General features: G+C 32.4%; 2 protein-coding genes across 5 annotated transcripts in view; one reads left to right on the top strand and one right to left on the bottom strand.

The window, feature by feature from the left end:
• LOC115889302 (paired box protein Pax-6-like) overlaps positions 1-24,306 on the bottom strand; it is a 178,325-nt gene that overhangs the window by 49,582 nt on the left and 104,437 nt on the right. The window lies entirely within an intron of this gene.
• LOC115889303 lies at positions 9,497-14,661 on the top strand. Of its 2 annotated transcripts, none has more exons than XM_030909262.1 (4): positions 9,497-9,580; positions 12,091-12,236; positions 13,868-14,009; positions 14,217-14,661. In XM_030909262.1, exons 1-4 carry the CDS (start codon positions 9,575-9,577, stop codon positions 14,574-14,576), a joined length of 654 nt encoding a protein of 217 aa, XP_030765122.1. In that variant the 5' UTR covers positions 9,497-9,574; the 3' UTR covers positions 14,577-14,661. The 2 variants fall into 2 exon arrangements, with proteins under 2 accessions (XP_030765122.1, XP_030765120.1); XM_030909260.1 differs by lacking the exon at positions 9,497-9,580 and adding an exon at positions 9,588-9,765.

Here is a 24,306-nt window from a genome sequence, read left to right as displayed (position 1 = left end):
TATTCCTAACCGATGTTTTTTTTTGCTACAGAGATAAGCGAATTTTTGGAATTTAATTCCAGTACTGTCGAAGAAAAATTTTATAGATGGAGTCATGGTGATACGTTACTTTTTTTGGATCTCTATAAACACACAGAACTAAAAAAATGCCTCTCACAGAGAAGTGCTTTTGTCAACAAATGCCATAGTCCGCAATACGCATGCACCTGACAAGAAGTACAGGCATCTATCCGCTGACTATTCTGATCGATCCCGTACCAGTCCTCGATTCGATTAAGCGCTTCCGCGAACGACTGATTGTTTGTCAGAATCCGGAACTTATTGTACCGCGAACGCTCATATTCAAAGCGCGCCGGCGCGCCAGTCAGGGATTAGTCAGGGATCACCTCCGCGAACAAAGCTATTATTCATATAATTAATAAAAAATTACAGGCTATAAATTCCGTATTAAAAAAGTAAACAAATTAGAAATGAAATCAGATTATTGCAGGACAATACCTAAATTCCCTTTTCCATGGTATTTGCCAAGATTAAGAATAAAAAAGTATTTGCTATCTCAAAAATAAATACATTATTCCTTTTTTTGTCAAAAACCAAACATTTAAACAAAAAATATTAGAGAGAAACCGCGTTGTCGCTGTTAATATTTACAGCTATTTTCTTCTTTGTTGGAGCATCCCAAGCGAAAACTTTATCATTTTCAGTCCATGCCATGTGTTTTCGGAATTTTTCCTTGGTTTTTATTAATAAATTGTATCGGGCTCGAGTTAAGTCTTCAAATATCGAAATAGGGGTATGCTTCAGTTCTTTTTTCGCCTGGTAAATCTTATTACGTGTCATATTGCTTACAAAGTTTACAATAATCGGCGTCGGTCCATCTCGTTCATCATTTTTTGATTTTAATCGAAAAGCATAGTCAATGTCTTTTAAAGACACTTGTATATTCAATTTTTCTGAAAGAATATCAGTCAGGATGGCTGGTAGGTCTTCATCTTTAGTTCTTTTAATTCCACATATTCATAGAGAGTTCGCCTTTGATCTTTGTTCCAAATTTTGGACACGATGCTGCAGTTCGGAAATTTCTTTTTTATTGCTATCAATTTTCAATGTTCTTTAGTATCTCACAGACCTGGGTTATTTTAACATCAATTTGCTTGGTTTTATCATTTAATTCTTCTTTTAGTTGATTGATAAAAGTAGCACATACCTTATTGATCAGTTTTTCCAGATCGTCCTCAGTTTTTCGTGAGTTACTTGTACTTCTGGTGCTGGGAGCAGGAACAGGAGGTGTTTCATTCCGTCCCATGTTGCTGAACTTCTCTAATATGGTATACAGAGTTTTGATTGGTCAATTTTTAATTAGCCAATAAATATTAGTTGGTTTTTAAATCTAAAAACTCATTAACGGAGTCTTTTAGGTTTTATTTTTTACTATAAACCACTAAAAATAACTAAATTTTAGAAAATATGGGGAGCGTGCTAAAAGACACGTCTACTCGGTCAGTAGCTCAACATACATCGACGAACATACATCGTGACATACACGTCTACTCGCTCAGATACATCGACGCGATATATATATATATATATATATATATATATATATATATATATATATATATATAATTATTAATAAAAGAGTTTGATTCTGATTGCTAGAAAGTATCAATGGCCTTTCGCATGAAACAAAAAATCATTTTTTATTATTGTTACTTGAAGTAGCGAGTCACGAAAGTACCGGGAACGACCGGGATTAATAATAATTTCCAGTGCCGGTTCTTTAATGTTTCAAAAGAACCGGCGATTCCCGATGTTTCAGTACCGGAATTTACCGGTTCTGAACCGGATTAACCGCATTGGAATAAAAATATAATAAGAAATTGTTTTATTCAAATTCAACCAAAAACACCTTAGATTAACGATATATAGACAATGAAATTGCGACATAACAGTTTTAACTTAGGAAGCTTAATTAAAGGGTTGTAAACACTTGAATGAAATAAAAAGTTACGTTTTATATAATACAGGGTGTCCCAGAAATAAGTGCAAGTATTTTAACTGGTATTATAGTTCAACCCCAGAAACACGCTTATCGGTTTAGACCAGGTTTTAGATGCATCTATTGTGATTAAGATATATATATATATATATATATATATATATATATATATATATATATATATATATATATATATATATATATATATATATATATATATATATATATATATATATATATATATATATATATATATATCACTCTAAGATATCACTCTATATTTATTTTCACTATTTACTGAAATATTTAAAATATATCATTTTCTTATTAGTAGGCCGTGATAAATAACAAAATCAAAATGGTATTTACTAAAACAGACAGACACATATTAAAATTTTAATTTGAATTGATATATTTTACTTTTGAACTGTTACCACTGAATCTCTGAATATATTTTTCCCTTTTTTATAACGGAATTTATTATAATGTGATGGGGTTTGCAAATATCTAAAAGCTAGCATTATTAAAGCATTTTCTAGGTGTTCGACATCGTATTAGTTGCCACGATATATTTCATATTTCAAAAATCCCCAAAATCAGAAATCGAGAACGGACAAATCCGGGAATCAGGAAGGCCATCATATGGGTAGATTGGTTCCAATTAATTGATTTGAGAAATTATAATTTAAAAAAATTCGAATATTTCGTTGTAAGTTAAGTTGTGAGGGGGAGTCCCATATTGGCTGAAAGTATATTTCACGTAATAAAACAAGAGATAGATAGCAGTATTAATTTTAAGAATTATTTAGTTTCTTTTATTATCAATCATGGCCTACTTATAAATATGATCTTTTAATATATTTTTTTAAATATTGCATTAAATAATGAAAATAAATATAGAGTGTTATATATTTTTGAGGAGCTTATGGCAAGCCAGATCATATAATTTATAAATATACAGGGTGTTACATTTAACAAAACATAACTTTAGTTCATTCTTTAAAAATATTCTTTTCGTAGAATAACAGACTACGCCACTGTATTCTACTAAAAAGTTCTACAATAAACAGTTTTCATCGTCTCAATACCTTTAACAATAACAGAGATACAGGGGGTATCCCAAGTTGCAAAATTTTCAAAAAGACCCTGTAGCTCAGAAACGAAGAGAGCTATGAAAATTTTGTTTACGGCATCTTCCGTTTGACAAAAAAGTGGCACAGGTTTGTGCAAACCGCACCCTTCTATCTTTACGAATAACAGAGATACCGTATGATTTCAATCAAAAAAGGACACCCTGTACACAAGCGGTAGTGAATATTTTAATATACAAGACCACAAATATTAAAATAATAATGATTATTACAACACACTTCCGTGTATTAAAGGTATTTTTATATTTTTATGTATTGGCAACATTAATAGTAAATAATGTAATGTAATAAACCGCTTAAATTCTGCCAACATTTTAGGGTAGGCGCCGCCTACCTTGCATACCCTGACCATAGTTTAAGGCCCTGACGAGCAGCCACTTTTAGGAAGGATGTTAATCACCGCAACCTACCTCAAGCCGCAACCTTACATTCTGTTTCCATTTCTTGAGTTATAACGAGTTATGACTCATCATACACTCTCAGGACTTTGACAAAAGCCACTATCAGCTAATCAACTAAAAATAAGACATAAGAAACGTACAAGTGTAATCAAATTTGTTAAAAAATGTTCCCTTTTTTAAAGCATGTACTCAATTAATGAATTTAATTAAAATAAAATTCGTTTTTTACCATGGCGCCTAACCTACGAATTGGGTAATTATCGTATCGATCGCCTAGATAACAAAATAATATATGTATATAATGTGATGTGAATATAATTAGTTAATAAATACACTTAACAAATAGACTTAATTGTTTTTATACGGATTAGGAATATTTTATTGCCAAAAATCCACACAATTTAGTAACCTTTCTTTAAAGGCGGTAGATATTATTTCAATTGAAATGATATATTGTTATATTCGAGCTTTCGTACTTTCAAAAAATTGTTTTCTGATTTAAACAACTCCGACTTTTCGGATAGTTAGTTTTTCACACAGCAAGCAGATTCGACCTTACATTTTCAATTAAAAATCAAATGCCTATAAAAACATAACATAAATATATCTAACAGCCATTTAGCAACATCACACTAAATAATAAAATAATATCTACATTTAAACTTCAATAATTGCTAACAAACATAATAGGAACTTCAAAGAACTTCAGAAGCAAAAACAATAATATAGCATCACTACTTATACAAGTCCAAAATAACGGAGTTATTTTACTTTGAAAATTTTCAAAAAAAAAAAACGAAAAAAAATTTTTTGCTAAAATTTTGAGAACCACTGAATCTTTTCTGGATTTTCTTTTTTGCAAATTTAATCTAATACCTATGTTGCCATATTATTAAGAAATTATGTTTTTTAACTAAAAACTAAAAAAAGACCCAAAAAACTTCGAATTTTCATTTTTTTTTCGCGAAAAAAAACTCATTGGCGTGTTTCTGGGTTTGGAGAAACTATACTACCAGTTAAAATACTTGCACTTATTTCTGGGACACCCTGTATAAAAGAGTTTGATTCTGATTGCTAGAAAGTATCAATGGCCTTTCGCATGAAACAAAAAATCATTTTTTTATTATTGTTACTCGAAGTAGCGAGTCACGAAAGTACCGGGAACGACCGGGAATTAATAATTTCCAGTGCCGGTTCTTTAATGTTTCAAAAGAACCGGCGATTCCCGATGTTTCAGTACCGGAATTTACCGGTTCTGAACCGGATTAACCGCATTGGAATAAAAATATAATAAGAAATTGTTTTATTCAAATTCAACCAAAAACACCTTAGATTAACGATATATAGACAATGAAATTGCGACATAACAGTTTTAACTTAGGAAGCTTAATTAAAGGGTTGTAAACACTTGAATGAAATAAAAAGTTACGTTTTATATAATACAGGGTGTCCCAGAAATAAGTGCAAGTATTTTAACTGTTATTATAGTTCAACCCCAGAAACACGCTTATCGGTTTAGACCAGGTTTTAGATGCATCTATTGTGATTAAGATACTATGTGATTTTCGAAAATATATTTAGCGAATTCTCATATACAGGGTGTTTTATAAAAGTGTTTGAAAATTTGGCTAAGCATTTTTTTTACCGCAAATTTACAGTTTTTAAAAAATCGAAATTTTTACCAAGTACGACTAATCTGTATTGAAATTAGAAAAAACAATTTGATTGTTTTTTTTTTGTTTTAAGGAAAATACGACGTCTTTTCGAAAAATATGCATTATAGTCATTCGATGGTCCTAAATGGTACAAAAAGCTTTGTACATTCTGCATATGCCAAAAAATTATTGATATAGAGTGTATCTAAAAGTAGATAACTAACACAAATTGAAAAAAAACCTTCAACATCAGAATAATACTTTTATTTATAAAATAAGTAGATAAATTATAATAAAATTTAAGTTTATTTAATATTAAATATATTTTTTGAACACCCCATATACATCGGTCCAAATTTCTGTTCAGCTAGTTTAAGATACACCCTATATCAGTATATTGAGGGCCTATGCAAAATGTACAATGCCTTTTGTACCATTTAGGACCAAATGTATGATTATAAATGCATATTTTTCGAAAAAAAATCGTATTTTCCTTAAAACAAAAAAATTTAAAAAAAAACACCAAATTGTTTTTTCTAATTTCAATACAGATTAGTCGTACATAGTTAAAATTTCGATTTTTCAAAAATTGTAAATTTTCGGTAAAAAAATTCTTAACCAAATTTGTACACTATTATAAACCACTCTGTATACGAGAATTCGCTAAATATATTTTCGAAAACCACATAGCATCTTAATCACAATCGATGTGTCTAAAACCTGGTCCAAACCTCATCCCAAAATCGGAGAGAGAAAAGAAGAGCATTTATTGTTTACAATCCCGCAATTTTGCGCATCCGCGGGATTGATTGCGTTAATCCCGCGGGTTTGCGGAATTGAAATTTTGGTGCGGGATTGCATTCCCTAACTCCGTTATTTTGGACTTATTTGAAAAACGATAAAAAGAAAATATGTTTCTTTTATCGAGGTCTACCACCCCTTCAAATATTTGCACTTATTTCTGGGACACCCTGTATGATTTGGCAATTTGATAAACCCCTTAAAATTAATAAATAATTCATTGTTTAAACTCAAAGACCTAGACCGATTAAAATCGTAAGGAGGAAGAAGGGTTTCTAGGATTCCATCTAAAAATAAAGTTCTTCAAGATCGTTTAACCCAAAACAAAATAACTCACGCATCAAAAAAGTAACTAAACGGTTGTGTACGCGTAGCGGGTCAATGTCAATATTTGTACTGCATTTTAACGAGTTGTACTACCAGAAAACTGTAAGCACAAGCAATCTACTTAACATTAATTTGTTTCCAAACTTGTAATAAGCTTTTTTATTGAATATGGTTAAGAGCTTTTTTTTATAATCTAATTTTAAGAAATAATAAAAATACTTAAGGCAGGACTTTAGGACCATTAAATGCGTGTTCTCAGATGAATTAGATATATATTTTTTACTTTTTTAACGTTAAATTAGCAAAGAGTGATTAACCAACCTTAAAAAAGTCATTTAGAGCGAAAATTCACTCGAGTACTCGATTATTAAAATAACCGACATCGCTCGATTATGAACGCGCGATGCAAGTGACGAGTTACGAGCGACGAACGCCAGCGAATCTAGAATGAAATAAATTGAAATACGATTTTAATGTGACATATTCGATAAAAAGCGGAGCGAATTTTCTACATACATTGCAGGTATACTCTGTTTTTTTTTCTCAGGTAAGATTTCGACAGACGATGACAGAAGAAGCAGATGACGTCCCATACCAATCTATTTATTTTACTAAAAAAAGTTTCTAATAATTTTCAAGTTAACTATGGATGGGTTTAAATATAAATCCGTCATGCGTCGTCTCTTGTTGTTTTTAACCAGTTTTATTGGTTTATTTCAAAAATGACAGATCGTGTTTCAATTTTATTGGTTTGACGGAACGATGAATGACAAACGGACGCCGATGCGTATGAACTCGCCTTTAGATTTTTGACGCTTGTCAAAGTCTTGCCAAATTATAGGTTAGAATTTTGTGTCAACTTTTAACTTTTGTCAAATACCCTGCGTTTTGGAAGCGGAAGATGATGCATTTTGATCCGTGTTATTACGTGTGTTTTGTGTCTTTTGAAGTCAAGTGGAGGAAAAATCGAGTGAAAATTAACTGTAGACCTAGAGCACAGTTTATGGTTAATACTCGCTGCCCAGGCAGAAAGTCTTATACACCAATAAAGTTACTATTAATAAAGTTCGTATACCATCTCGTCGTAGATAAGTGCATTTCGAATATGGTAGAAGGACCATACTAAACATATACTAAAAACTGGAGTAGCTGTAAAATATCGACATCACACGATAGGTAAATAATGGATTTTAGTACTGCAGAAAAATAATGTCAAAAGGTACTGGTTTAAAAAAATTAAGATTAAAGTTAATTAATCAACCTTTAAGGTATAAAATTTGGTAGGTGTTATTATTAATAAAATAGTTTGTTTTATTTATGCTGTTTTATTTATTTCTGTGGAATATTACAAATTTGTATTTGTACATAAGTTATATTGATAAATATAATCATAAATGCGGGAAGTTTCATAAAGCTTGAAAGAAAGAAATAGTTCTTTTTTATATATTTTTTTTCGTATGTGGTGCCTTGTTCTTGTTTGTTTTGTATTAACACCTACCGTTTTTTATTAAATAAAATAACTCGATTATATTTTTTCAGTTTTATACAGTTTTTTTCACAATATTTTGCAGTAATCACTGTCAGTCAAATTTTAAATATATTAATTTGCTGCTATGCGTTCCAGTTGTACCAACTTATTTCTTTGTAAAATAAAATAAACTACTTTGAAATTATAATGACAGACACATCTATCACTGTCAAGGATCTTCTCGTTGGACAGACTATAGCAAATTTAGACGATGTTATCCGTTGCGTATCTGAGTGACAAAATTTTACGACCTACTTCGACAATGCCTTGAAATAAACTAAATAAAGGGAACGACTTCCTATGTTACGTGCGCAGCAATTTTCAATTCATTTAAGGTACGGGGAGATCATTCCTTTTGGTAATATGGCGTTTTAGCATGTCCCAAACATGCCCGATCACATTCATATCTGGAGACATCGGTGGCCACCACAGTTTTCTTATACCCTCTTCCTTACAAAATTCGCGAATCGCTTAAGTGCGATGGGGAGGAGCATTGTCGTCCATGTAAACAAATTCATCCCCCACTGTCCCTCGAAATGGACGCATAATAGGCTCTAAAACGTCTCTAAGATATGTCATTGTGCCATCAATAGAAACAAGAGGAGTTCGAACTCCGTGCATTATACCTGTCCATACAATAATGCTTCCCCCTTGAAACGGGACACGGGGTTGAACTGCATTCAAGCGTGCTCGTCTTCCAGATGCTCTCCAGACTAAAGTTCGTCGCGAGTTTCACACTAGGCCTATTCTTACTAAACATGACGAAATTCCAATTAAGTCCATTTGCTCTCATCTCCTCAGCCCATTGTAGTCGCGTAATTTTGTGCACTAAATTAAGTTTCGGAACACGTAGAGGCCTCCTTAAATGTAATTCCCTGTCATGGAATCTTCTTGCTATGGTCTTTCTTGAAACATTTACTCCTTCAAGGCCAACTAACTCATTTTTAATAGCAGTATTAGAAAGCAGGGGATTGCGTCGTGCAATTAGGGATATTTGACGGTCTTGCACAGCAGTAGGAACTCTCTTTCTACCTCTTCCAGGCCGGTCTGTAACCTCGTTTGTCTCCCTTTATTTTTTTAATATTCGCGAAACATCGCTTTGGTTAACTCCTACAATTTCAGTTATTGCAACTTGCGGGCAGCCCTGTTGAGACAGTGTTACTATTCTGACTCTATTAAACTGTGAAAAAATGTTTCTAGGCATTTTAAGGCCAAAACAATTATCAAATTTCTTCTGAAACCCTAGAGACCACAAATCGAAATGTGCAAGAATTTGTAATAATATTGGGTCTGAATGATAAACATTGTTTACCAGATCCTTTATAACAAAAAAATGTTTATTACAGATTATCAAAGCTATGTATAAAAAAAGATTCTTTAAATTCCTTTCCATATATTTTTAAACGATATATGCAATAATTTTGGCCATGTATGTATTTATAGTAATATACTATTACTAATTACTATTAAGAGTATAATAGTAACAACATATATCAAACAAAATAACAACAATAGGTCAATTTTACCTTCAAACCCAACCGTCTTTTTCGATTATGTCATTTAAGGCCAATCACGTCCCATCCTATCAAGCGCCAAATATAAATACGACATGGACTAGACCGATGGTTATCAGTTCTGGGTTCGATAGCGAACGAGTACCACCAAAAACCTTCTTAGCCGAAGCCAAAAGCCGACACAAAAAAAGAACCACCATGAAGGTACGTACGAACCATCGATTTTAGATAGATTCGAAGTGATCGGGTTCAGTTCAGCGTAAAAAACGGGGTAAAAAGAAACAAAAGTCGGGTTTAGTGAGGAGATGAGACCGAATAACAGAAATGCAGCTAGGGTACTACCGGTAGAAGCTGATAGTAATAGATGGGAGTTCTTTACTTTTGTTGATGTACGTACGAATTAAGGATTGAAACAAGGTTTTATTTTATTTTATTTGTTAAATATAGGCTTAGTGCATTCTCCGCCAGTGCTACCAAAATCGGAGAATATCGTAAACGACTAAAAACTACAACTTTTTTATTTTTCCAGATAAAAAACGAAATTTGGTATGTTAGTATATAACATAAATTAGGATTGATTGACGTATTCAATTGTTTTTGGTCAATTCCTGTTTCAGCGGAAATTACTACAACTTTTGATTTTTAAATGGCACTCTCGGTATATTTATACTTTATTAGATAGAAAATAACACTCTGAATAGAATGACACTTCATATGTCAACTTTTGACATTTTCGCATTGGTTTATTTGAAATTGTAACATGCGCTACATGACAACTTGACTGGAAACACCAAGTGTATGGTACCAAATTATTCGTAAAAAATTGTTTTTTCCAAATATGCTAATGAGCCATACTCGTTCCATTTGAAAAAATTGAGATTTGTTTAAAAATACTATTTGGGCATCTTTTAACTGGCGAGGACAAGACACGAAAAACATTAGAAAATCAAATTTATTTTTCCAAGGCTCCTTTATTAAAAATTAGTGATTTTAACACAGCTACGGCTAGATTGGAATTTAAAATATAATTTTTTTTAAAGCGCAAATATCAAAAGTTAACATATGATATGGCGTTCTATTCAGAGTGTCATTTTCTATCGAATAAAGTAGAAATATACCTACCAAGGGTGCTATTTAAAAATCAAAAGTTGTAGTCATTTCCGGTGAAACAGGAGGTGACCAAAAACATTTGAATACGTCAATCTGAATACGTCAATCAATCGGCTTTTCAGTCACAGAAAAGCTCATGACAGGAAACGCCTTGCGTAACCAATGACGAGTATTTGACACACATCTTCTGATGTGTGTCAAACACTCGTCAGCGAGTAATGGCAGTAAGTAAGTAATTTATGTCATATACTAACATACCAAATCTCGTTTTTTTATCTGAAAAAATAAAAAAGTTATAGGGGTAAACCACTTTCGAGACGCACCCGGTATATACACGGGTTTAAATAGCGAGTATATATATATGAAAAATTTATTATATAATAATTATTCTAAAAGTGTAATTATAATATGTGTAAACCCTAGCAGTATAAATAAAAAGTAAATATTTTGATATCTTTAGAAGGTCTAAAGCTTGATTTTCATGCATCCGTTGTCTGACGATACGTTGATACGATATTAATTTTATTGGTAGAATTTAAAGACTTTATTGGTTAGAAAATATCGCAGTTTTTAAATTTATTGCATTTTCATGCCTCCGTTTATCGGATATACGTCGGTGTTATTTTATATTTTCGTTTCCATAAAGATTTTTCTATTTTACTTATATTTTTATTAAGGTTAGATTAAATTGGTCAAAAAAGTGTCAAAACGTCCGTTATGGTATGAACGGGTCCGTTGGCGGGCTGAAGTAAAATACTTACGGATGAAAAGTGGCGCGAAAACGCTATGACATAATCCGAGCACCGTCGGACCATCGATCGTATCAACGTATAACGGATGCATGAAAATCAAGCTTAACTTGAATTATAAATTGTTATTCTAAATAAAAAATAGTAGCGGGCATAGTTTTATCATTATCTATTCATAATCAAGGGTTTTACGCATTGGTTTTGCTAGTGCATGGGGTCATAATTGGGGTTATTTCAACTTCGAATTGATGGATACTGAGTTGATCGCTTTTAACGCTGCTGACTAGCAGATAAGATGGCTATTTCTTGTTTCCGATAGTTCCTATATAAAATAAGGTGTACGCATCTTTCGATATTGTAGATATAGGGAAAATCCTTACTAGCCTTTTTTATTTCGAATCTAGTTGCTTTATTTAAATGAATTTATCCATTAAGAAATCTGTGAATTTATAGACCGTTTTCAATATATATCTTAATATTATTTATTTCGTTTTAAACCAAGCAGGAGTCTCAATCGATCATTGAAATATAAATATGTAACTTACATCGGTTACAACCTATAACCGAGCTATTTAAGTTTAAAATTTAAAAAAAAAACGGATTTTTTTCTGTATGAATGTCACAGATTAAGAAATTATACCGTGGGAAAATTTGCGGTGAACAGGCAGTTCTAAAAAGATTTCGAAAAATATACAAGGAAATTTATAAGAAAATGCACGATTTTCAACATCTTTTTTTTGCGAAAACAACCTCATAGACGTGTTCCTGGGGTCGAAATATGCCATCCCTGAAAATATTTGCACTTATTTAAGACTCACCCTGTATATTTAATTATTTATTTTTGTTTATTTTCAGTACTCCGTTGCTTTTATTCTTGTTATCATCAGCCTTTCAGCTGCAGAACCGCCAGTACGTGGTGGAGTTCTGGCACGCCAAGAACAACCGCCTTACCAAGCAAGAGGGTTCAGACCTGCAGGACCTGCATTCAATCTACCCCAAAGGTAAACAAATTATTAAAATTTAAAATAAATAATATCTTTACTTTTCTGACGGTTTTATTTCTGGAAACGGTTGGTTAACTCGCCACAAAAATATACCTTAATTTCTTGGAAAAGCCATTGATGTTATAAGGGCCATAAACATTTTAGTAAGTGTTTTTTTTATACATAATCTAACAGCATATAAAGAAAATGTTTTACATTTTTTGCAGTGACACGTCTTTGTAACGGTTCCAGCTTACCAGCTTATCAGAACATCAACAGTTATCTGCTTAATTATAAAAATTATTAATAAATTTATAAATAATTGATAATATATTAAAATTAGACTACTTTAATCATATACATTCAAAATTGAATCCACCCTAGTATAGAATAGCATATTGTTGCAATAGTGAATACTGAATTAGATAATTTAAATGAAATAAAGGAGGTAAAGTCTGTCCTACCAAAAGATACAAGACAGTGACAGATGTTGTCTACAATTTTAAATTATATTCATGATACAAAGAATACAAGGTATGATATTGCGCAGGTTGGTCACTACGTCACAGGTGATAAACGGCACCATTGGTCGGCAAGTTTTGCGCGCCAATTTCAAATTGTCAAACAGATTGTGTCATCTGTGAAATTTGATTGTGTCAAAATGTGAAAATAATTTTTCAAATGTCAAGCTCGATGTCAAAACATAACTTTTGGGGTTGTGTCCTAATTCTTCCCTATTTTAGGTCTTTTTATATTAGTGGCAATTGAACAATATTGATATTTTTTTGTATGGCGTATGACGTCACAGGTGGTATGCGCAAACTTAACGAAATTGGAGCCGCTATCGATCATACCTTGTTTTCTTTGTACCATGAATTATATTCATATTATCGTAAATTTTTTATGTCATCAGTCAAAATATTCCCTGACGCGCTTGTCAAGTGCCCATAAGGATAGGTATATAATAAGAGCAATGTAAATGTGTTTGGCGCTATTCTTGCAACGGTCGCGACCCAAAGCTTTTGAAAATTTAGGAGCGGTTCGGCTTTTTCCGGAATTATATCGCCAAATATTGTTTATTCAAATTTATTATTATTTTCTTTTAATTTTATAAATAAAATACAGTGTGTTGCATACAAGAAACTCTATTTTATATAAGGACATGCATGATAAACCTATGGAACATTGGAAACCGACGTTATGCCACGATCCACGATGGTTTTTGCAGTTCACAGTTCACAGCACAGCTTTTTAAGTTTTTAATGCCACTTTTTCACAATAGTTATCACGGGTTTGAGTAAATAAAACTTAAATTAAACTCACAAGATAGCAATAAGTACTTTGAAAATGGACACTTTAAACACTTTTTGAATTTTATTCAATGAGAGCGGTTTAGATTTTAAAAGATTTTATATTTTTTGAAGATTCTGACTTTGACAAGAGATATGGCCAAAAAAAAATTATTTCCGTTTTTGTTTGCGGTTGTTTTTAGCAACCGCTATAGCAGCGCAAGATCGCGTACAACGGTCGCGACCCAAAACAATTTCGCGACCCAAAATTTTGACGGCCATTCCAATCTAAATTTATTCCCTTTATCTATGACTTTATACGATATTATACGTTACTTTATACGATATTCTGAATTGTAGATCTCAAAGGCAACAACAACTTCCTGTACCAGCGGCTTCCTATGGTCCACCCCCTCAGGAGTATGGTCCACCAGCTGAACCAACAACTGAAACACCTACTACCACTGAAACCATAGAAGCCACAACAACTTTGGAACCTCAGGTATAGTATAACTTATATTTTTCATAAACCTGTAGGTTTTCTTCTTGCAATAATTCACTACTTTTTTCACACGAATATTCTTAATTATTATTTGAGATAGCATAAACTTGTTCTTTCATCATACTTCTCTCTTACATCTTAAAACAAGCCTTCTATTGCTTGTATATATGCTGTAAGTATATATTTATTCTTAATTATTTAACACAGGCTGAAAGTTTCAAAGTTTCCCCAACCAAAGACAAACTAACCGACACTCCACAAGCTTCAATCAATCCTGCCGCCCTCTATGTAGTAGTACCACAAGCTCAAAACTTGATATACGCTTCTGCCCCTATTACCTCGGCAAAGTTAGTCGTACCAGCCCAAGTTCAACAAGTGCAGCAACCCAGATTGGTTCCAGTACAAGCTGTTCCAGCTTTTGCTAAAATCCAGGAAGTTCCTCAAGTCGCCCAAGTGGTAGAATACCAAAATTTCGCTCCAGTGCAAGCTGTTCCAGTGGTGTCTTCTGCATATACTGCCATTATTAATACTCCGTACAGTTCGAGCTTTGTCCAGAGCTTTCAGTGATTAGTATGTTTTAACACTTTTGGATAATTTCTGTAATTATTATTTATTGTTTTTTTATTTATTTTAGTTTGTTAAATAAACTTTGTTATGGTATGATTTAGTAGGATATTTTTTTTAATTCCAAAGAATATGGTGTATATAATTTTTTGTTTTAAAAATGTGATTTTCCTTAACAGAAATGGCGATTTTATAGTTCTGTTCTGCGGGTCTGTCATTTTCAATATACAGGGTGTCCCAGAAATAAGTGCAAGTATTTTAAGAGGTTACATCTCGAGAAAAGAAACATATTTTCTCTCTATCGTTTTTCAAATAAAAACCATCAATTTGTCCAATTTTTGCTTCAAAACGTTTTATTTTACCCATTTTCTCTACTGCCGGTTAAAATTTAATTTTGTCCTTCGTTCCCGCTATGTTTTGCACGTATTAAACTCCAAATTCCTCGGCTTGTAACGCCAACAAGGTAAGGTATACTACTTGTAGAAAATTTAGTATTTTTTTTAATTAAATTTCAGTCGTTAGAAAAATTTCGTCGTTTGGGCAGTTTCGGTGTTTATATAAACTCAAATTATAAAACAACCTAGGTTTTTGTATAGTTTATCGCGTATAATGTTTGGTTTAGTCAATATAAAGCAATATTTGAATTTTTAATATCGAAGGAAATTCCATCTAGTTTGAGGTGTAGCGCAAAATTTCTGTAAGTAATAATTCATAATTTTCTAGTTATGGATAAATGATGAACTGTGGTTGACTGATTCTGGAATAGATATTTTAAAGTAGACAACATGGTGTTTAGTTTGTGAAATCGTGCGGTTAAAAGAAAACAATTGCTTAAATTTCGAAAAACGTTTAGAGAAAGAACGCCGCATTGACTTAAAATATAAAAAAAATGTGAAATAAAACTTTTAGAATTGTGTATGTGTATATATGCATTTATATTTTTGTGACATTATTATTTATGTGTATTTTAAATCCTACCGTGGAAAATTTGTGTAGAGAACATTGACTGGATTCTGGATTTTTAGTGAAATGGCACCGAACGGCCTGTTTAAAAATGTAAGGATAGGTTTCATTTTAACAGAATTTATATTTATTTTTAGATTTATTTTCCTTTAACTAAACGTAGAAGTAACTTGTAAGACTTGTAAATTTTAAAATTCTGAAGAAAAAATACATTTCTGAAGATTTTAATCACTTTAAAAGACATTTATGTACTTCTCTATTTCCTTCTCCCCGTTTTTCCTTTTCATTTGCAATTCCCGTGGTAAATATCTTAACAGTCGGGCTAGAGGTACGGACCGGGTCTCCCTTTCATCAAAAACGTCTCTCCCACGCTCCGCTCCAGGATTTCTCTTCTGTTTTGTCCCGGCCCTGTTTTGTGCTAGGGCCCCGCGGGGCAAGTCCAGCTCTGTTTCTATTAAAACTTGGGCGTAGAGATACACACAGACACGTCAGAGGCGCATTTAATATCTTGGAATTGCGCCTGGAGATTCCGCGTTAACAATATACGGGTAGCAAAACTATGGGTCTTCTCTAAATTTTCGGAAATGTTAATAAGATTTGGCAAGTGTTGTGAATGTACATACATACTTTTATGAGCTTTTCTATGACTGAAAAGCTCGATACGTGATGTTATCTGCCTACCGCACTCCAGACAATCAAAAATCTCATTGCTTTGTCGCCTCTTTACTTTTTGGTTGTCGCTGTTAACTGAGTTTATAATTCTTCTCCATTGAATTATATTGTGGCTGCTTCTTCCCACTCATTCTGCATGTTAATCCCCTTTAAGTTTTCGTGGAAAATATCCTTGTACCTTTTCAGTTGTCCACCCGGCCTCCTCTTACCGTCTACAAGCTCATCGTACGGCAGAGATTTTGGTATGCGGTTTTCTTGCATTCTGCATACGTGACCAGCCCATCTTAAGCGGGATTTTGTAACCATGACTCCAATACTCTCGTAGTTAGCTTTTTCAAGGACCGATACCTTTGAGACATGATGGAACCACCGGATTCTTAAGAGTTGTCTAAGGTGTCTCTGTTGCAACTTGTTTAATGCTTTCATGTGTCGGCGGTACGGCACCCAGGTTTCGCTCCCATATAACATGGTGGGGATTATAATTGCTCGGTACACTGCAAGTTTCGTTTTTGTACTCAAGTCATGATTGTAGAAAACCCTGTCTTTTAATTTCCAGAATGCTCTTGAGGCGCTGCTAATCCTGTGCTGAATTTCAGAGTCAATATTGGCTTTTTCCGAAATCAAACTGCCGAGGTAAGTAAATTCCGCCACATATTCCTATAGTTCTTCTCCGATTTTTATAGCATTGATGTGATCTTCCGGGGGAGTGCACATGATTTTGGTTTTGTCGATGTTAGCTTAAGGCCCAAAGCCTCTAATGCCCAAGTATATGCATGAATTTATTACAAGTAGAAAAAATATTGTGCTGGGTTGGCGTTGGTTTCTGTGTAATTTGACAAATAAATAAAGCTTTCTCTTTAGTCGTCAGTTTTGAGTCAATAATTTTTAATTCTCTTTTGTGCTGATTGAATTGGAGCCAGACTCAAAGCGAAGTAAATTACCAACAGATATTCAGGCTGAGGCAACAATCGCCACATCCAAACTACTTCCATTTAAATTCCGAATAACTTATGAAAAGGAATACAAAAATGTTCAAAAATGGAAGCAATTAAAAAACGTGCGAAAAGAAATAAAGTTTTTAACCTATCCTCGCTGTTAAAGTATCATTTAATCTACCCTTGCGGTTAAAGTACTATTTTATCTACTATTTTTGATAGATATAAGGCAATCTTAACGGTTGCAATGGAAAAAATTTATTTATTTTTAAACCGATGAACACAGAACAAATTAAAACATAACTACCAACAATAACAACAACAGACACATCGAAAAATCGTATGAACATTAAAAGAAAGAGCAAAAAAGGAAAACAGAGAGCCAAAAGCGACAGCTCGAAAATGAAAACCGGCAAAACGATACCAACGCGCGTAATCGGTGCACAAAGCATAACTTAGCAAATTGAATAAATTTTAATTAATGCGTAATAATTTCATTAGAGGCCGTTCCGAAAACGGTTTGCGGCTGCCGCGGCGGTTGCCTATCCCAAAACAAAATTGCATCAGTACGGCAACAAAGCAGAGGGGTCGTGGGGGACGGGTGAAATTTCAATTAGCGGCGTGTCTCCCCGGGGGCAGCAAAGCGGAGGCAGGCAGCGCCGGTTTTGAATTTTTAACAAATGTGTCACTTGCAGAATCAAAACCGGGCTCTAACCGATACAGTAGCAGTAGGCGAGCCTCAGGGTTGGCGGCATTTCGATGCTACAAAGACAAAGAGGGGGTGGTGCATGGAAAAGGGTGGCGGTTGTTGTTTGCACTCGGTTAATATCGCCGGATGTTTGTGCGTTTTTGATAACCAGAAAATTAGATTTGTACAATGTTATATCTATACCAAACAAGCATGGCATTTAGGAATTATATTTTTAAAATATACTAGCGTTTGCCCGTGACTAACAGCATAGAAAAAAATTTCCGGTGCTAAAATGGTCCCCTAGTATTTACTACAATTTTAGTCTCTTGCAAAAAAAACACCATATCGTCTTTGAGGTAAACATTTTTAGAAAATATTTTCTTTCCAAATCAGACCTAGAAAATATACAGGGAGTTCCAATATTCCGTAGACATAGAACCACTACGTATTTTTTGGATCAAAACAAGTTAATTTCACACAATTTACCTCTATATAAAAATGCTTTGTTTGCCCTTTAGAAAGCATCAATCAAAAATCAACCTGTACATTAATTCAAAGTCTATTTATTTTTATTTTATTTTTTATTGTTGGTAATTTATTTATTTCGTTTTGAGCCATTTCTGGCTCCAATTCACTCAGCAATCGACACGAAAGAGAATTAAAAAATATTGACTGACAACTAAAGGGACAGCTTTATTTATTTGTCAAATTACATAGAAATAGAAACCAACGCCAACCCAGCACAATATTTTCTCTACTCGTAATAAATTCTTTGAAATAATAATTTCTGAATATTTTTTAAAACGTAACTCGCTATGGAAAAAAAAACTGTTTTATACACGACTATAAAATTGCCCAAGCAGCATTTGGACGTCGGGACAACGTTGTGTGACGCGACCAAACGTCGGGGCGCAACGTCGGCACAACCTCGTGCCAACCCTAGTCTGCACTAGTTTGGAGAATAATTTTTGGGTCGAAACGACGTTGGATACCGACGTTGGCTAGAAGCCTAATTTAGTACAAACTGCAACGTTGTTTAAAATCCTAATTCACAGAAATACAAAACTAATATGGCGTCTAAGTCGCGTTTTATCCTAAATTGGGATAATTATAGTAAAAATATTATTTTTATGATTTAGTTAGAGACATATGTCAGATGGCAGTGAAGGAAAAACAAAACAAAAGTATTTAAGCGTGGAGGATGTTTGAAGATCATAATTATTGAAAACACTTTAACCGACTCTGTAACTCGTTACCCAAGGCAAAAAAGTTAAACGCAAACAACTTTATTGATAAATGTATTGTTTCTACTTTGAAAAATACTAATGGGCCTTAAAATTAAAGAAGTTTTAAAAATTTTCTTGATTTTTTTTTTTAGTAAAATGTGAATAATTTATTCGCAGTCGAAAAAATTGTTTCCGCGTGTTTTTTAGGGTCAAATATTTCAAGTTAACGTATTCAAAAAGCAGGAATTGCTATTTTAGGAACGAAACATTTTCTTATTTAACAACATGGCGGCTTTAACTTTGTTGTTTTGGAGATTAAGATGGAGTAGTTCGAGTAGTCGCATACTGGACTAATAAAGTCGCAGTTCGGCCTTAACAAGTAGTATACTAGTCGCAAGATTGCCTAATTTAGTCATCCTAGAGTCTAGCTTGTGCCGCCCTCTATAATCTAAATTAACGAGGGAGTGGATAAACTATCGGTAATATATGTCGATGTATATTTAAATTTAGTTTTATATGTACCTTTCTTATGTCCCATTTTAATTAAGTTTTTTTTATAAAAATAAAAACAGCACTGAACTATCTGACTGAACAGAACAATGAAGTGAAAATTTAAGATTTAAGGTTATGGTTCAATACAGTTGCAAAAAGGTAGTGACTCGACGTCCTACCAACGTAAGAGTAAGGAAATCTAAACAACGTTGGAATTAGTAAAACAGACGACGTTTGCATAACGTTGGAATAGGTCCTGAAACTGACGTCGGAAAACTCTATATTGTCCAACGTTGTAATTACGTTGTCCGAATCACCTAAAGATCACTTAAGCAAAAAGGTTACAAGACAACGTTTATTCGACGTCGCAGAAGCTTCTACTTTGCTGTAGTACTAGTCCAACGTCGGCACAACGTTATAAAAACGTTTAAATTTATTTTAATACCCAAGGTAGGGAGCTAACTATTTTTTGTAACTAATCCAACGTTGTGTTTAGTAAACATGTGGTCGCAAGTCGTCAAAATGCTACTTGGGTGCATTATCGTCTCCCGAAATAAAAAAACACGAAGCATTTTTGTATAGGTAGGTAAATTGTGTCGAATGAACTTATTTTGATTCCATAAATTCTATATCCACGCAATATTGGAACACCCTGTATGTGCGCTTATCGAAGGACCATCACTGATTTTACTTTTCGTGTGTTTCATTCACAAATAAAATATGATGATTGTTTTGATTACGCTCAATACTTTCTCCAAATATCTACATATAGGATATTCGTTAACAAAAGAGTATAATACAGTACATATAGTTTAAACCTCTCCCCTTTTTTATACACTTCCTGTTTTACATTCTCAAATAAAAAAGGAAATATTGATTGTTAGACCCCGAGGGCTCAATTCCGGAAGGGAGAGATCAAGAAGGCCTAACCTAATGTCATTTGTTTGTTGACGTTTTGATTTTCTTCTGGAGGATAAGGGTACGCGTGAAAAGCGTAAGAAAAAAAGTATAATAATATACAGGGTGTTTGAAGTCCCAACGGCTTAGAAAACTTTTTTAAAGATAATCGGTCGACTAACAATTGCATCTCACTCCCAGACTTATTTTCGAATATTTCCCTTTACAGTATCCAAACTATTTAAAAACGTAAGTCAGATAATTCAAAGTGTCTTGTTTTTCAAATTAATATTTTTTTTAGAAAATATGCGATAATTGTTTTTGAATAGTTTATGTTATGCAATAAATTAATTTACTTTAATAACTATTAATTATTACTTTAATAAAAAAGCTCATCTTATTTAAATAGAGATTCAAAAATAATCGAAAGCAGTAAGTATTTTTAAAATATTTAAATACTTTACTCGGAAACGCATGCATATAGTTCTCCCGCGCTCATAGTCACGTCTAAATAATTTTTGTGTTTAGAGGTGTGTATGTTTGGTCATTACAATCTGTCTGAATGATTAAATATAACTTTATAATAGCTGTCTTAATAACATAATATATAAAAATCAGACATGTAAAAATAACTAAAGTTCATTTATTTTTTGTGTAGCTTTGATAAAGTCTATCTTTATCAAAGATCTACTTTTTGATTTGCTATCGTCTGATAAAAGTTCAGGTCCATGGAAAGTGTCTGATACTTTTAACACTACTTCAGAGTAATATTCTACAATATTTATACAAAAATCAGCCATACAAATTTAAGTTAAGTAACTCTTATTTTTAGTTATCTTTCTCACCCTGTATCTGCCAAGGTGTCACAGGGCGAACTCCCCTAACACGCCGGTATTCAAAGCACTTGAGAGCACTATTGGGAGCCTAAGGTTTCATCCTTGTGAAAATAAGTTATGTCAGATCGCTCTGGCATTTTGGACTATTATAAAGTCTGAATATTTGTCATGGTTTTGACTATAATTGACTATAATACAATAAATTATTATCTTTTAAATGGCTAAAAAAACTGAAAGAAAAGAACATTATAGAACCAAATTCCTTTTATTAGAATTTCCAGTGCGACTCTGTAGATGCAAGAAAGATTGATACGACAGTAAAAAATGTAGATATCCGCATTGTGGGACGCCTAGTCTCCTTTCTGCGTTATTCGCTGAATTTGTAATAAATTTGTGGCAGGGTTTGTGTATTTTGATCCGTCTTTTTTCGGTTTTCTTTATTTTCAAAAGCAAAAAATCGCTTGATTGAACTTTAGAATTTGTCTTTGTTCGAATATTACCAGAAATCACAGTGCATTTATAAGAAATATCTTTATAAATTCCGAGTTTTAGATGTAAACCTTTTGCGCAAATTAACAATTTCTCAGCTTTCAGAATTTTATACAATATATCCATTGTTAACAAGTATTATTTTAAGAAATATGATATTTTTCTTGTCTAAATTACCCTACTTAGTGTCTAATAATACATTTATACATGTTTTTTTTGTAAATTACAATATACTAGTATTCCGGGAAAACAAAAAAGCTGAATATTTCGCCAAAATGTTACTAATTAAATCTTTAGTACCATGGATATTATGTGCTTAATTTATATACAAAAATAATAATTAAATAATAAATTAATTAATAGTTATTTTTTATACAAGACGATAAAATGGTATTTTATCGTCGACCGAAAAGATTAATTCACGAGCGATAAAATGGCGAGCGAATTAATTTCGGGAGACGATAATGCAATTTTATCGTCGTGTATAGAACAATATTTTTATTTCCATAGCGAGTTACGTTTTAAAACATATTCAGAAATTATTATTTCAAGAAATTTATTACGAGTAGAAACAATATTGTGCTGGGCTGGCGTTGGTTTCTATGTAGTTTGACAAATAAATAAAGCTGTCTCTTTAGTTGTCAGTTTTGAGTCAATATTTTTTAATTCTCTTTCGTGTCAATTGCTGATTGAAATGGAGTCAGAACTGGCTCAAACAGAAATAAGTAAATTACCAACAGATATTCAGGCTGAGGCGACAAACGCCATATCCAAACTACTTCCATTTAAATCCCGAATAACTTATGAATAGAAATACAAAAATTTTCAAAAATGGAAGCAATTAAGAAACGCGCGAGAAGAAATAAAGTTTTTAACCTATCCTCGCTGTTAAAGTATCATTTAATCTACCCTTGCAGTTAAAGTACTATTTTATCTATTATTTTTGATAGATTTAAGGCAATTTTAACAGCTGCTATGAAAAAAAGAAATTTTAGTTATGTATTTTAATATAGAAAATTTTAAGATTTATATTCCAGAAACCGTGCCTTAAAAATTACTATGCATAATTTATCAACGAATGATTCGCAGATATTCTTAATTCAATTTCTAGTTTAGTTACTTTTATAAAAATTATTTAAAAATAAAATCTTTAATCAATATAGTAAATAGTATTTCGAGAATATTTTATAAATAATATAACGATTTTGCTAGTTAAAGTAAATATTTTAATAAATGCAAAAATGTAGAGGCAGTACCGCGAATAAAAATGAGATTAGATTTAAATTTTAACAATTAATATCAAACAGATACTTACAGATTTATAAATACAAAAAATAATAATTGAAGATTAAGTCAATAAAAGAAATTTTAGTCATATATTTTGAAAACATAAGATAAATTTTAAGATATAGATTCCAGGAACCTTGGAAGGAATTACTATGCATAATTTATCAACAAATGATTCACAGATATTCTTTTATTAAATTTCTAAATTAAATAACCTTCATAACAATAATGCAACATTAAAATATTTTATTAATATAGTAAGCACTATTTCAAAAATTATTTATAAATATAGGAATTTTGGTTAGTAAATTGCTTATTTTAATAAATGCAAGAAATGTAGAAATATTAGTTTGAAATGTAAACCTTATGCTCAAATTAACTATTTCTCAGATATTTATACAATATTTTAAGAAATCTGATATTTTTCTTATCTAAAATACCCTATTTTCCTCCTAATAATACCGTATGATCGAAAAGTTGGATAGAAAATGACAATCGATAACATTTCCCATATAACTTTACATATAAAATGACAGCGATCTTCATTTCATAGCCATCGCTGACGCCGATTTTTTTCGATCATACGGTACACTTAATCTTGTTTTTTTGGCGGGAATATCATTATGTATATCTACAGTATGTCCCTTGATTGCCTTTACAAGAAGAAAACCTTTTTTATAATTAACACTTTCAGAACAATGCATTCTGAATAAAAACATTTTGTTTGCTCTAAAATTGTAAAACTCGTTTATACATTTCTAAATTTACATATCGTTTTACAGAAAATAAAAAAAAACATGAAAATATGATTAAATTTGTTTCTAAAAATTGGCGCCGGGAGGCACGTATAGCCGCCCATACTAAAATATGTTAATAAATAGTTGGTAGACAGTTCTTTTAGTTTCAAAGTAAAGGAATTTTTCCAATATTTTTAATTTCAAAAACTGCGACAAAAAATGACTGATTTTGATGTTATTACAAATTTTGTTGCAAATATTATTCCTAATCTTAAATTGAAAACCGCGTTTCGCTAGCTACTGTAATTTTGGAGCTACGATTTTTTTAAATTTTTAACCCCCTCTCATACCCCCTTACCAATCCCCCACCCCCACCAAAAACTAATGGCCAGATTCTCGGGTGCCACAGTGTTTCTTGTTTAGCGGTTTTTGAGTTATCGTGTTACAGACAGACGGACAGACGGACAGACGCAGACAGACATACAGACACCATGAAAATATTTTGTAT

The sequence above is a fragment of the Sitophilus oryzae genome, unplaced genomic scaffold, assembly GCF_002938485.1.
Source record: "Sitophilus oryzae breed Bouriz unplaced genomic scaffold, Soryzae_2.0 scaffold_813_pilon_pilon, whole genome shotgun sequence".
Lineage (NCBI taxonomy): Eukaryota > Metazoa > Arthropoda > Insecta > Coleoptera > Curculionidae > Sitophilus > Sitophilus oryzae.
Note: the sequence above shows the minus strand (reverse complement) of the source record. Positions and strands in the feature narration are given on the sequence as shown.

Coding starts and splice junctions, on each gene's coding strand:
- LOC115889303 (XM_030909260.1), top strand. CDS start 9,682: ATGAGACCGAATAACAGAAATGCAGCTAGGGTACTACCGGTAGAAGCT. Junction 12,237..13,867: donor GCATTCAATCTACCCCAAAG/GTAAACAAATTA, acceptor TCTGAATTGTAG/ATCTCAAAGGCAACAACAAC. Junction 14,010..14,216: donor CAACAACTTTGGAACCTCAG/GTATAGTATAAC, acceptor TATTTAACACAG/GCTGAAAGTTTCAAAGTTTC.